Source organism: Chiloscyllium punctatum, chromosome 45 (genome assembly GCF_047496795.1).
Source record: "Chiloscyllium punctatum isolate Juve2018m chromosome 45, sChiPun1.3, whole genome shotgun sequence".
NCBI lineage: Eukaryota > Metazoa > Chordata > Chondrichthyes > Orectolobiformes > Hemiscylliidae > Chiloscyllium > Chiloscyllium punctatum.
This window is the reverse complement of record NC_092783.1, coordinates 28830427-28844919: the sequence shown is the minus strand read 5'-3', so window position 1 is coordinate 28844919 and position 14493 is coordinate 28830427. Positions and strand designations below refer to the sequence as shown.

The 14493-nt window shown below is 42.2% G+C and overlaps 1 protein-coding gene across 1 annotated transcript in view; it reads right to left on the bottom strand.

Moving 5' to 3' along the window:
• Window positions 1-14493, bottom strand: part of ipo9 (importin 9) — a 73520-nt gene that overhangs the window by 35290 nt on the left and 23737 nt on the right. The window contains exons 6-9 of the mRNA XM_072563508.1: window positions 11910-11996; window positions 8609-8728; window positions 4492-4592; window positions 1417-1475 (exon numbers count right to left, since the gene is read on the bottom strand). Coding sequence (XP_072419609.1) covers window positions 1417-1475; window positions 4492-4592; window positions 8609-8728; window positions 11910-11996 — 367 coding nt within the window. The remainder of the gene's footprint in view (window positions 1-1416; window positions 1476-4491; window positions 4593-8608; window positions 8729-11909; window positions 11997-14493) is intronic.

The following is a 14493-nucleotide window of genomic DNA, read 5'->3' as shown; positions in this document are numbered from 1 at the left end:
CCACGAAAGCATAGAACATAGAACAATACATAGAACAATACAGCACAGAACAGGCCCTTCGGCCCACGATGTTGTGCCGAACTTCTATCCTAGATTAAGCACCCATCCATGTACCTATCCAAATGCCGCTTAAAGGTCGCCAATGAATCTGACTCTACCACTCCCACGGGCAGCGCATTCCATGCCCCCACCACTCTCTGGGTGAAGAACCCACCCCTGACATCTCCCCTATACCTTCCACCCTTCACCTTAAATTTATGTCCCCTTGTAACACTCTGTTGTACCCGGGGAAAAAGTTTCTGACTGTCTACTCTATCTATTCCTCTGATCATCTTATAAACCTCTATCAAGTCACCCCTCATCCTTCGCCGTTCCAACGAGAAAAGGCCGAGAACTCTCAACCTATCCTCGTATGACCTACTCTCCATTCCAGGCAACATCCTGGTAAATCTTCTCTGCACCCTCTCCAAAGCTTCCACATCTTTCCTAAAGTGAGGCGACCAGAACTGCACACAGTACTCCAAATGTGGCCTAACCAAAGTCCTGTACAGCTGCAACATCACCTCACGACTCTTGAATTCAATCCCTCTGCTAATGAACGATAATACTCCATAGGCCTTCTTACAAACTCTATCCACCTGAGTGGCAACCTTCAAAGATCTATGTACATAGACCCCAAGATCCCTCTGTTCCTCCACCTGACCAAGAACCCTACCATTAACCCTGTATTCCGCATTCTTATTTGTTCTTCCAAAATGGACAACTTCACACTTGGCAGGGTTGAACTCCATCTGCCACTCCTCAGCCCAGCTCTGCATCATATCTAAAAATTAGCATTGCTAATTATCAGGAAAAGCCTATCTGGTTCACTGATGTCATGTAGGGAAGGAAACTGCCATTCTCACCTGGACTGAACATGCCATTCCAGACCCATAGCAATGGGGCTGACTCTTAACTGCCCTGTGGGAAATTAGAGACGGGCCAGCTAGTGCCCATATCGCATGAATGAATTTTTTAAAAAAACTTCTGGCTCCGTTCCTAATCGAGTCCCCCTTTACTTTCACTGAAGTGGTTCTTTTCCGGTTTCCCCAGTTCATTGATGAGCCAAGGCAAAAAATACACAAAGACTACAATAATGCAAAGCATTCAGCATAATCAGCATTTACTATCCACGTGAACAAAGATCTAATCATATGCATTTCCACTTCCATTGAACTCTGTTCTTATCTAATGAATCCCATAATCACACTACTCTATGAATAAAGGGATTTAACTTGCTTACTAGTTTGTAGCTCTGACATTTGATTTGTTGAGATCCCTTACTCTTATTTGGATTTCAGCCTATAATTTTCAGTTTGAAGTTGAAACAAATGTTTCCCAGTGCTAAGCACAGACATTTATGATGCTCATACTTACCATCAGAATCCACTGGGTCATCTACCTCTTCCATGTAGTTCACTTCTGTCCTCACATAAGTGTAAATGTTAAAGAAAACAGTAAAGCTGTTCTATCTCAAATCCTTGCATTGCCTCAATAACCTTTACTGACTATGGACACAAGTAAAGGCCACTAAAGCCACTTGTCATGTTTTAAGTTCTTTATCCCATGGCTTTTCCTTATTCAGCATCTTGAAATAAATCAGCCACCCCAGGTGCAAATCAACTGAACAAGGCAATTTTCTTTCACAGAGTGGCTCATGTATGAAATGAGCTTCTATAGGAGTGAAAGATATGGCTACAGTTACAATGTTTAAAAGACATTTGGATAAGTACATGAATAGAAAATGTTTGGAGGGATATGTGCCAAGCGCAGTCAAGTGGGACTAGTTAAGCTTGGGATTATGGTCAGCATGGACTGGTTGGATCTGTTTCCATGCTGCTTGACTTCATGACTCCATAAAATCATTTCCACTTGACTGTCATCACAGAATCCCTAATATGGAACCAAGCTACTCAGTCCATCTTGTCAACACCAACCCTCCAAAGAGCACCCCACCCTGACCGAACCCCTCTGTAACCCTATACCTCGCAAAGTCAATCCATCTAAAACTGCACATCTTTGTACTGTAGAAGGAAGCCAGAGCACCCAGAGAACATGCAAATTCCACACAGCCAGAGGGCAGAATCGAACCTGTGTCCCTGGCACTGACAGGCACTACTCAGCCACCATGCTGAGCCCCGCAATTGTCTAAAGAACTAACACATTGCAAATTAGTGGAAACAGAATCTCTCAGAAACCCTGTGGTTAAAATAAAAATAGTCAGTCAGAACCACAAAGTTCTACCTGTCACTATCTTCTGAAAAAAAGATGCTGTTTCATCTCAAATATGGAGTGGAAACTATCCTATAGACTTAAAAACTCATTCATTGGATGTGGGAATTGCTGGCGAGGCCAATATTTTTCTCCCATCCCTAACTGCCCACATGAGTTGCCTTCTTGAATTGCCAAGATCAACAGAATCAGTCCTTTCTTGAAGAACAAAGAAGTTGCATACATATTACATAGAACTCTCAGTGGCTGCAACTACAGTGCAAAATTAGATGAAGTTACACCCACAGGAGTAGCCAGATCACTTCAGGGAAGCAAGGAAGTAACTACATTAATAAATTCACCAATGAAAGCAAGTGAAGATTTTTAAAATTCCACAGTCTACAAAGAGACTGTAAAATATGGGCACACCTAAAATTATGGAGGAACAAAGAAATCTTCAATCAAGGAAGGAAGAGGTCTCAAAACTTCGAAACAAACTTCAGTCAGGGTGGATATAGCAGCATCTGCACAGGCACAAGACAATTGTAAGCAAGAAATCTTTGCTTTCATGTGCAGAAAACAAAGTAAGCTTGAGTCATTTAGAGAAAACGTCAATCATAAAACATAAACTCCCTTCAAGAAATATAACTTCAAAGTAGCCACAAAGCTATCCAGAAAGAAAAAGAACTCTTAAATCTAAAGCAAATCACAGGTTAATATTCAACTTGTAGAAACGACACAAATGGCAGTGGGAGGGTGCAAGAAAAACTCAACCACAAGCTTTAAAGTTTGTTCCCAAAACTCCTGCAAGAACAGATCATTGAGCTCATGGAGATAGAATGTTTTCACAAAGTTTAAAGATGATCAGCTCAGAACTTGACAGGAATTAGCAGTCTTAACCACCTCAGTGAGATTACAGGCTAAAAGCTTAACTGCTTGGAAATTCACAACTGAGCTTTGTAGACTGAAAGCAAGAAGCTTACGTAAACTCTAACTCAGATGGCTAGTGCTGCCACAAGTGGCACAAGAGAGATCTTCTGGAGGAAGAAAAAGCCACTTTACTATAAAATGTTCAGAATTCCAGGATCAGCGTGAATGACCAACTGTAGCTGAAAGTTTTGTCTACCTAATGAGCAATATCCTAGTCTTTCAAAAAGAAAGAATGGGGAAAGAGAACAAAAATCTTCATTTAATTCTGAGAGATGGCCTATGCAAGAAGGCTTTCCTTTCATACAGCTCCCAAATCAGAGCACCATACAGAAGTTTCCTATTAGAACTACTTTTGGCTGTTTATGATGTCTGTCATCACTTTATCTCTGGGGTGCCTGTGCCTGCACCTCAAAACACCAAGATGACACCATTACCTACAGAAACAGAAATTCCCATCTTAAACACAGTGGACAAGCATTCAGCTCCTCGCCTGCAGCAAAACATTCGAAATGACTTGCGTTCTAATCTATTACATGCTTCCCTGGAAAAGAAAGCAAAGCAGACTAAAAGGGGAAAAGAAATTTACCTCCTGGTCTTCCTTTTCAAGAGGTTGAAATCAATCAAATTCTGGAGCTATCTCCTTTAAACTAACTTTTCCTTGATTTTTTTTTTAAATCTGCTGCTGCACTGAAGTCTTTGTATGGGTCACAACATGAGCTGCTGCCATTCCACTACACTGATAGTTTAGTCCTCTCAGGAAACATGGGGAGCAAATATGTTCTCCATACTCTGTTAAAGAACCAAGAATGTTAATTCAGATTTATCCCTCAAACACAAGAAAACATTTGGGTGGGGCAGGTATGAAGTGGGGGTAAATGTTAATAACAAAAAAGGCACTGTAGAAGAACCTAGGAGAGATAGGTAGGGGAATCCACCCTTACAATGGATATGGTTACTGAGCATGTACGAAAGGTGTTAGGGAATAGTGACATCTGTAGCTCTGTAGGGCTCCAAGAAAAATGTTGTACAATCCTGTGAAAATAGATATATCAAATGAAGTCTGTTGCCGCTCACTCAACAGCACAGATCACATCTTACTACATGTGACATTAACAGATTTCTAAAAATAGCAACTTGATGTGCAGCTTGTTGCTGCTCTTCGTTTAACAGTGACTACCCTTCCAAAACACTGGCTCTGAAGTGCTTGAGGATGTTTGATACTTTTAAAAACCATTGCATGCAAGCATTTCTTATTCCCACATTGCTGACACGTGGTTCAGGAGTCAGGCAGTTGAGTAATGTTAAGGATATACAGTTGCACTCTCAGTTAGCGTACTCCACACAATTGGCAAAATCTGCTGCATTGACGAAACCATGTGCTTTGGAAAATTCTTCACCAGTGCTGTCACTGCCTGCAAGAGAAAGAATTAAAGATGTGAATCAGGATTATTAGTGTGCAGCACAGAAAATCAAAAACAGGGTTATTCCTGTCTACAATATAGCCACAATCAGAAGCAAAGTAAAATCTGTCACCGTCCGTAACAGTAGAGTCATAGAGATGTACAGCATGGAAACAGACCCTTCAGTCCAACCCGTCCATGCCAACCAGATATCCCAACCCAATCTAGTCCCACCTGCCAGCACCCGGCCCATATCCCTCCAAACCCTTCCTATTCATTTACCCATCCAAATGCCTCTTAAATATTGTAATTGTACCAGCCTCCACCACATCATCTGGCAGCTCATTCCATACACGTACACCCTCTGTGTGAAAAAGCTGCCCCAAGGTCTCTTTCATATCTTTCCCCTCTCACCCTAAACTTATGCCCTCTAGTTCTGGACTCCAGGACCCCAGACTTTGTCTATTTATCCTATCCATGCCCCTCAATTTTGTAAAGCTCTAAGATCACTCCACAGCCTCCGAAGCTCGAGGGAAAACAGCCCCAAACTGTTCAGCCTCTCCCTATAACTCAAATCCTCCAACTCTGGCAACATCCTTGTAAATCTTTTCTGAACCCTTTCAAGTTTCACAATATCTTTCCGATAGGAAGGAGACCAGAATTGCACGCAATATTCCAACAGTGGCCTAACCAATGTCCTGTACAGCTACAACATGACCTCCCAACTCTTGTACTCAATACTCTGACCAATAAAGGAAAGCATACCAAATGCCTTCTTCACTATCCTAAGACTCCACTTTCAAGGAGCTATGAACCTGCACTCCAAGGTCTCTTTGTTCAGCAACACTCCCTAGGACCTGCTAAGATTTGCTTTCCCAAAATGCAGCACCTCACATTTATTTGAATTAAACTCCATCTGCCACTTCGCAGCCCATTGGCCCATCTGGTCCAGATCCTGTTGTAATCTGAGGTAACCTTCTTCGCTGTCAACTATACCTCCATCTGCAAACTTACTAACTGTACCTCTTATGCTCACATCCAAATCATTTATGTAAATGACAAAAGTAGAGGACCCAGCACCGATCCTTATGGCACTCCACTGGTCACAGGCTTCCAGACTGAAAAACAACCCTCCTCCACCAACCTGTCTTCTACCTTTGAGCCAGTTCTGTATCCAAATGGCTAGTGCTCCCTGTATTTCATGAGATCTAACCTTGCTAATCAGTCTTCCATGGGGAACCTTGTCGAACGCCTTACTGAAGTCCATATAGATCACATCTACCGCTCTGCCCTCATTAACCCTCTTTGTTACTTCTTCAAAAAACTCAATCAAGTTTGTGAGACATGATTTCCCATGCACAAGGCCATGTTGACTACCCATCAGTCCTTATGTATATCCTGTCCCTCAGGATTCCCTCCAACAACTTGCCCACCACCGAGGTCAGGCTCACCGGTCTATGATTCCCTGGCTTGTCTTTACCACCCTTCTTAAACAGTGGCACCATGTTAGCCAACCTCCAGTCTTCCGGCACCTCACCTGTGACTATCGATGATACAAATATCTCAGCAAGAGGCCCAGCAATCACTTTTCTAGCTTCCCACAGCGTTCTCGGGAACACCTGACCAGGTCCTGGGGATGTATCCACCTTTAACTGTTTCAAGATATCCAGCATTTCCTCCTCTGTAATCTGGACATTTTGCACAATGTCACCACCTTTTTCCCTACAGTCTATATCTTCCATATCCTTTTCCACAGTAAATACTAATGTAAAATATTCATTTAGTATCTCCCCCATTTTCTGTGGCTCCACACAAAGGCTGCCTTGCTAATCTTTGGGGGGCCCTATCCTCTCCCTCGTTACCCTTTTGTACTTAATATATTTGTAAAGACCCTTTGGCAAATAGAATTAAGGAGAATCCAAAGCTATGTCCCCTTTTTGCCCTCCTGATTTCTCTCAAGTATACTCCTACTGCCTTTATACTCTAGAGATTCACTCGATCTATCCTGTCTATACCTGACATATGCTTCCTTCTTTTTCTTAACCAAACCCTCAATTTCTTTAGTCATCCAGCATTCCCTATACCTACCAGCCTTCCCTTTCACCCTGACAGGAATATGCTTTCTCTGGATTCTGGTTCTCTCACTTCTGAAGCCTTCCCCATTTTCGAGCCGTCCCTTTACCTGCGAACATCTGCCTCCAATCAGCTTCTGAAAGTTCTTGCATAATACCATCAAAATTGGCCTTTCTCCAATTTAGGACTTCAGCTTTTAGATCTGGTCTATCCTTTTCCATCATGATTTTAAAACGAACAGAATTATGGTCGCTGGCCCCAAAGTGCTCCCCCACTGACACCTCAATCACCTGCCCTGCCTTATTTCCCAAGAGTAGGTCAAGTTTTGCACCTTCTCTCGTAGGTACATCCACATACTGAATCAGAAAATTGCCTTGTACGCACTTAAGAAATTCCTCTCCATCTAAACCTTTAACAATTTGGCAGTCCCAGTCGATGTTTGAAAAGTTAAAATCCCAGACCATAACTACCGTATTATTCTTACAGGTAGCTGAGATCCAAATAACTTCCCTGGATGTATTTCCGGGAATATCCACCCTCAGCACAGATGTAATGCTGTCCCTTATCAAAAATGCCACCCCACCCCCTCCGCTCTTGCCTCCCTTTCTATCCTTCCTGTAGCATTGGTATCCTGGAACATTAAGCGGTCAGTCCTGCCCATCCCTGAGCCATGTTTCTGTAATTGCTATGATATCCCAGTCCCATGTTCCTAACCATGCCCTGAGTTCATCTGTCTTCCCTGTTAGGCCCCTTGCATTGAAATAAATGCAGTTTAATTTATTAGTCCTACCTTGTCCCTGCCTATTTGTCTCACTTCTGGTCTCAACTGTACCCGTCTTAGATTGATCTTTTTCCACACTATCTCCCTGGTCCCACCTCCCCACTTTAAATTTAAATCCTCCCAAGCAATTATAGCACATTTCCCTGCCAGTTTATTAGTCCCCTTCCAATTTAGGTGCAATCTATCCTTCTACAGGTCACTTCTACCCCAAAAGATCCTTCTTGTACAGGTCACTTCTACTCCAATGATCCAAAAATGTGAATCCTTCTTCCATACATCTCAGCCATGCATTCATCTACTCTATCCTCCTATTCCTGCCCTCACGAGTTCGTAGCACTGGGACTAATCCAGATATTACTACCTTTGAGGACCTCCTTTTTAAATTCCTGCCTAACTCTCTGTAATCTCCCTTCAGAATCTCAACCTTTTCCCTTCTTATATCGTTGGTTGCAACGTGGACAATGACCTCTTGCTGGCCCCTCTCCTCTGTGAGGACATTCTGTACCCTCTCGGAGACATCCTTGATTCTGGCACCAGGGAAACACCACACCATTCTGCTTTTTCTCTGCTGGCCACAGAAACCTCTTGTCAGTATCTCGGACTACAGAATCCCCTAACACAATTGATTCTTGGAAGCAGACGTACCCCTCGTTGCCTAAGAGCCAGCCTCAATACCAGAAACTTGGCTGTTCATGCAACGTTCTCCTGAGAATCCATCACCCCCTACATTTTCCAAAACAGCATACCTGTTTGAAATGGGTATATCCACAAAAGAATCAAAAGTAAGGATCAGGAACACTTCTGTGTCACAAAGAAACAGAAGCAGGGCTTTGGAGCGAACATCTTTTTATACACAGAATCAGCCGCAGATATCATTGTCATCACTAACAGGAGAATAGAGATCAGGGATTGAGACAGTCACTGTCTGCAACAGAACTGGAAGGAGGGGTCAGTTTCTCAGGAATTCGGAGAGTAGGTGACACTCCTCAAAAGAGCAATCATCTGTGGAACTGCAAGTGCCATTGCTTGCTTGAGCCCTGGAATTGTACGCTATTCCTCAAAAAGAACAGGAATGATTCAAGACCTCCACTTCCATGACTAAAACTGACGATTATTTGGTTTTAAGGGTCCAAGTTCAAGTTTCATGTGTTGCCTCATTCCCCACAGTACTCACCTTCAGAACTTCCATCTTTAGCCCACTATCTGAGCTTGGACCATCAGGCATCTGCAAGGCTTGTACAAATGCCTCTGTGAACTGCTGTACCACAGGAAAGATCAATGCCTTGGCCGCACCCTGAAAAAGATGTAGAGAAATAGCTTTCAGATACAATTTTAAAGGATCACTGGAACCAAAACTTTAACTCTCGATTCCTCTTCACAGATGTTGTCCAGCCTGCTGAGATTCGCCAGCAGTTTGTTTATTGCTTCAGATATAATATAACCCATATGCTCAGCATACCCTCAAATCAATAAATCATTGGGGCATACATCGGATCACAATACACAGGAGCAGAAATTAGGCTATTCAGCCCATCAAGTCTGCTCTGCCAACCAACCATGGCTGATAAGTTTCTCAACCCAATTCTCCCACTTTCTTGCCATAACCCTTGATACTCAAGAACCTTTTCACTCCTGGAACCATTCTCGTGGACCTCCGCTGAACATGTTCCAAGGTCAATACATCCTTCCTGAGTTACGTGCCCCAAAATTGTACGCAATATTCCAAATGTGGTCTGACCAGAGTCTTATAGAGCCGCAGAAGTACATACCGGCTTTTATGTTCTAGCCCTCTCAAAATAAATGCAATTATTGCATTTGCCTTCCTAACTGTTGATTCAACCTGCAAGTTTACCTTGAGGGGATCCTGGACTAGAAATCCCACGTCTCTTAGCACTTCAGAATTTTCTCCCCATTTAGAAAATAGTTCATGCCTCTATTCTTCCTCACAAAGTGCATGGCCTCAGACTTTGCTATGTTGTACTCAATCTGCCACTTCCGTGCCCACTCTCCTAACCCACTCTCCAAATTCCTTTGCAGGCTCCCCACCTTTTTAATGCTACCTGCTCCTCCAACTATCTTTGTATCATTTGAAAACTTAGCCAGAATGCCCTCAGTTCCTACATCTAGGTCAGTAATGTCTAAACTGAAAAAACTGTGGTCCCAACACGGAGCCTTGCGGAACACCACTTCAGGCTGCCATCCTGAAAAAGACTCTTTCATGCTCTGCTTTCTGCCAGACAGCCAAGTTTCTACCCATGCTAGCACCTTGCCTCTGACACCGTGGGCTCTTATTTTACTCAGTAGCCTCCTGTGCAGCACCTTGTCAAAAGCTTTCTTTACGCCCAGGTCGATAACATCCATTGGCTCTCCTTCATCTATCCTGCTTATTATTTCCTCAAAAGAATTCTTGCAGATGGTAAGGCACGACCCCCCCTTGATGAACCCATGCTGGCTTTGCCCGTACACTTCCAAGTATTCAGAAATCTTATTCTTCATAATGGATTCCAGGATCTTACCCACAACTGAAGTTAGGTTAATCAGTCTATAATTGTGCATCTTTTGCCTTAAACAGGGTGTCATGTTAGCAATTTTCCAGTTCTCTGGAACCCTCACAGATTCTAACGATTACTGAAAGATCACCACTAATGCCTCCACTATCTCTTCAGCTATCTCCCTTAGGACTCCGGAGTGTAGTCCATCTGGTCCAGGTGATTTATCTACCTTTAGGCCATTCAGTCTTCTAGCACGTTTTCCTTGATGATGGCAATCATAATCACCTCTACCTTCTCACTCTCTTGAATGTTTGGGATATTACTAGCGTCTTACACTGTGAAGACTGACATGAAGTAATTGTTCAGGTCCTCAGCCATTTCCTTGCTCGTCATTACTATCTCCCCTGCATCATTTTCCAGTGGCTCAATGTCCACATTTGCCTCTATTTTGCCCTCTCTATATCTAAAGAAACTTCTGCAGTCTTTCTTTATAATACTGGCTAGCTTACCCTCATATTTACATTTCTCTCTCTTTTTTGTTGCCCTGTTGGTCTTAAGCTTTCCAACCCTCTGGTTTTCCACTATCCTTCGTCACACTATGCTTTCTCTTTTGCTTTTGCGCTATCCCTCACTTCCTTAGTCAGCCGTGGTTGCCTTATCCGCCTCCCTGTACCATGCTTCTTTTACCTTGAGATGAATCTTTGTGGTGTCTCCTGAATTACTCCCAGAAACTCCTGCCATTGCAGTTCCACTGTCTTTCCTGCTCAGCATCTGTGTAGTTGCCTTTATTCAACTGTAATACAGTTATCTCTGACTTTATCTTCTCCATCTCAACTGCAGAGTTAATAGGATCATGCTTCCTAAGGGTTCTTTTAACTTAAGCTCCCTTATCAAGTCTGCCTCACTGCACAACACTAAATCCAGTATCACCTGCTCCCTAGTGGACTCCACCACAAGCTGCTCCAAAAAGCCATCTCATCGACATTCCACAAATTCCATTTCTTGTAACCTACTACCAACCTGGTTTCCCCAGTCCATATGGAAATTCCCCTGATCACTGTAACTTTGCCTTTCCTGCACACCTTTTCTACCTCCTCGTGTATCTTATGCCCCAGCTCCTGACTACTATTTGGAAGCCTGTACATAACTCCAACTGTGTTTTTTCACTTTTGCGGTTCCTCAGTTCTACCCACACAGGTTCTACGCCATCTGACCCTATTTCATTTTTTACTATTGATTTAAGATATGAGACAAAACAGAACTTTGGAAAAAGTCATATTGAATTTATTATGGAGAAATTTAAACATTTAGAAAATAAAATTACTCACAACCAGGAGGGCTATTTAGAAATAATTATGAACTTATAAAAAAAGTTACACCTTTTTAAACAAGGTATAATTTGTTAAATAGGCTTCCACATTAATGTTCGGTGCTAGAATGGAAGATCTCATCAGTTCAACGGTTGCTAATGGACTGCAGTTTTCTGAGCAGTGTAGGTACTTCAACAGCTGCTCTGTCGGGTATGCATCAAATAACTGACAGCAACTTCAAATTTCCATGGCTTAACTGCATTTGGGCATACACTAGAAGATGCCATCAGTTTACACAGTGGAAATGACAACCACTACAAGTTTATTATCATTACTACCTCAAAAGATACATCAATCATTAATGCAAATATACATTGATATCACACATGTACACATTTGTGTATGTACACATTTGTGTATATACACAAGACAGATACAAGTATATTACTGCCAGCAGGATACAGTGCATGCCCCTAATACAGTACCTGTAATAATCTTGATTAAGAACATGAATAGAATCTGCAGACTGATTTGGCTTGGAGGACAACTGAGCTCAAGGGTAGATGGAGAAGTGGAGAGCTCACAACGGAGAAGTGTGTTTTTTTTTAAAAAGAAAAGGAGTTGACCCAACATGCCAAATGCTTTCTATTTCACCATTTAGTCTTTAACCTACCTTCTCAACCTCTTCAATCGCACAGATAAGGTTGGCGCATGTGGTGAAGATCTCAACTGCACGTGCTCTGGTTCGAATACTATAAATCTATAGAAATGAACACTAATTAACATCTGCAGCTTCTAAACATTTGTCAGTTAAAACAATGAAGTATTGAAAAGTTTGTCTGAATTCACAATAATACACGGCTATACAGGTAATATAATTCATTTTCACTAATTGTTCCAATCATTTCATTTCTCAATAATGTTTTAGTAAATGCATTTGTTCCTGAACAGTTTGTGATTGTATTACTTACCTTTCTTTGACCATCATTCTCATCTTGTTCATTCAGGACTACTCAGCTCCTGGCCTGATTACAGCCTCACTCAAAAGAGCTGAACTCCAGTGTGACAAGCATTAGTAAAGATGGAATTGGGGAAACTCTCTACTGGGTGAAGCATACTGAAAAAGGTGCCTGTGATTGCTGAAGGTCAATCAAAAAATCACTGCAGGTGGTCGTCAGGGTAGTGTTCAAAGTTTGGTAGAAGATTTGTAGCTCGGGTGCTTGTTGTTCTGGTTCTGTTCGCCGAGCTGGGAATTTGTCTTGCAAACGTTTCGTCCCCTGTCCAGGTGACATCCTCAGCGCTTGGGAGCCTCCTGTGAAGCGCTTCTGTGCTGTTTCCTCCGGCATTTATAGTGGCCTGTCTCTGCTGCTTCCGGTTGTCAGTTCGAGCTGTCCACTGTAGTGGCCGGTATATTGGGTCCAGGTCGATGTGTTTGTTGATAGAGTCTGTGGATGAGTGCCATGCCTCTAGGAATTCCCTGGCTGTTCGCTGTTTGGTAGTGTTAACTGTAGCTCTGTTGATAACACTCACACCAGCGTAAAGAGATTCTGGGTCACAATCTCCCATTTAAACCAGATCAATCATAATATAGAAACAAGAGAAGGGAAACACCATAATTCAGGAAAAAGGCAAGTATCTTGAGCTGAAGCCAATGTACAGCAACATGTTTATTGCCCATTGCCAGTTGTGCTTGAGGTGGTGGCGGAGAGTTGTCTTCTTGAACAGCTGCAGTCTTTGACTAGGCACAATCACAATGCCATCAGGGAGTGACAGGGCTAACAGTCATACAAAACGGAGAGAGACCCTTCAGTCTACTCATCTGTGCCAACCAGACATTCCAATGTGACCTAGTCCCATTTGATAGCATTTGGTCCATATCCATCTCAACTTTTCTATTCATATGCCCATTAAAATGCCTTCATAAATGTTTTAATTGTACCAGCTTCCACCACTTCCTCCGGCAGCTCATTCCATACATGCACCACCCTCTAAAAAAGCTACAGGTCCTCTTTAAATCTTTCCCTTCTCACCTTAAACATATGTCCTCAAGTTGTTGCATTTTATTATGTTTTTCCTGGGACAAAAGATAGTAAAATTCTACTCCTGTTCATTCAAGAAAATCATGAATTCCGCACTGTATTGTGTTGCAATCAATAGACCAGTTGCCTCTATCAGTGTTGCATCTCAGATTTTTGCAGGAGGAGAGATGAAAAACAAATGCATCGGGTGTGGGAGATAGCATAATGGTGGTGGTGGTGATGTGGATGGGAGGCAACTACAGCAAAGAGTGAAAATGCAAATAGCTGAGTTGTTTGCATGGCTCCATGCTTGGGATTAGACAGGAACTTGGAGTGGGAGAATCCAGTTGTCACAGCCCAAGTAGGTGTCAGCACAGACAGAAATAGGAAAGGGTTCCTGCATACAGTATGGGGAACTCTGCATTAAACTGACAAACAGAACTGCAAAAGTTGTAATCTCTAAATTATTAATGGAGTTGTGTGCAAATTAGCATTGGGTACAAATTATAAAGATGAATATGCGGCTCAAAGACCAGTGTAGGAGCACGTGTTCCACTTTGTGGGGCACCAGCACCAGTAAGGGGGATGCTTTACATTTGAGACTGTGTACAACTGAACCATGTTGCGACCAGTGTTCTTGCAAATTGCCTAACTAATGAAACAGAGAACCTTTACATTAGTATTAGTATCAGGAATCAAATGTGGTATATCAAAGAATAGAGACGACGTAATAAGTAAAATTAGAAATTAGCATCAGACAATGGCAGGAACAGACAGAAAAATACTCAATGCATCAGAAATCAAAACTAGGTACTTAAAAGATAACAAGACAGCAAAATTAAAGGCTTTGTATCTGAATGAGAGGAGCACTTATAAATAAATTGACAATGCACAAAGAAATAAGTTATGACCTGACTGGCTGCAAAATGATTCGGTCGTATTTCTGACTATTAAGGGGCATGTGACATTAAAGAAAAATAGGAAGCTCAGTAAAGGAGGGGTAGCACTGTTAATCAAGGATGGCATTAGTGAAACAGCTGAACATTACCTTGATCAAAGAGTTTAGGGTGTAGAATCAAGTTAGGTGGAAATGCGAAATAGTTGGGGAAAGAATTCATTAGAAGGAATAGTCTGTTGACTCTCTAACAGTAACCACAATGTGATTAACAGACACTGAAAAAAATACAATAATCAAGTATTGAGTACTTTTGATAAGGGATAGCAATCATCATGTAAGAC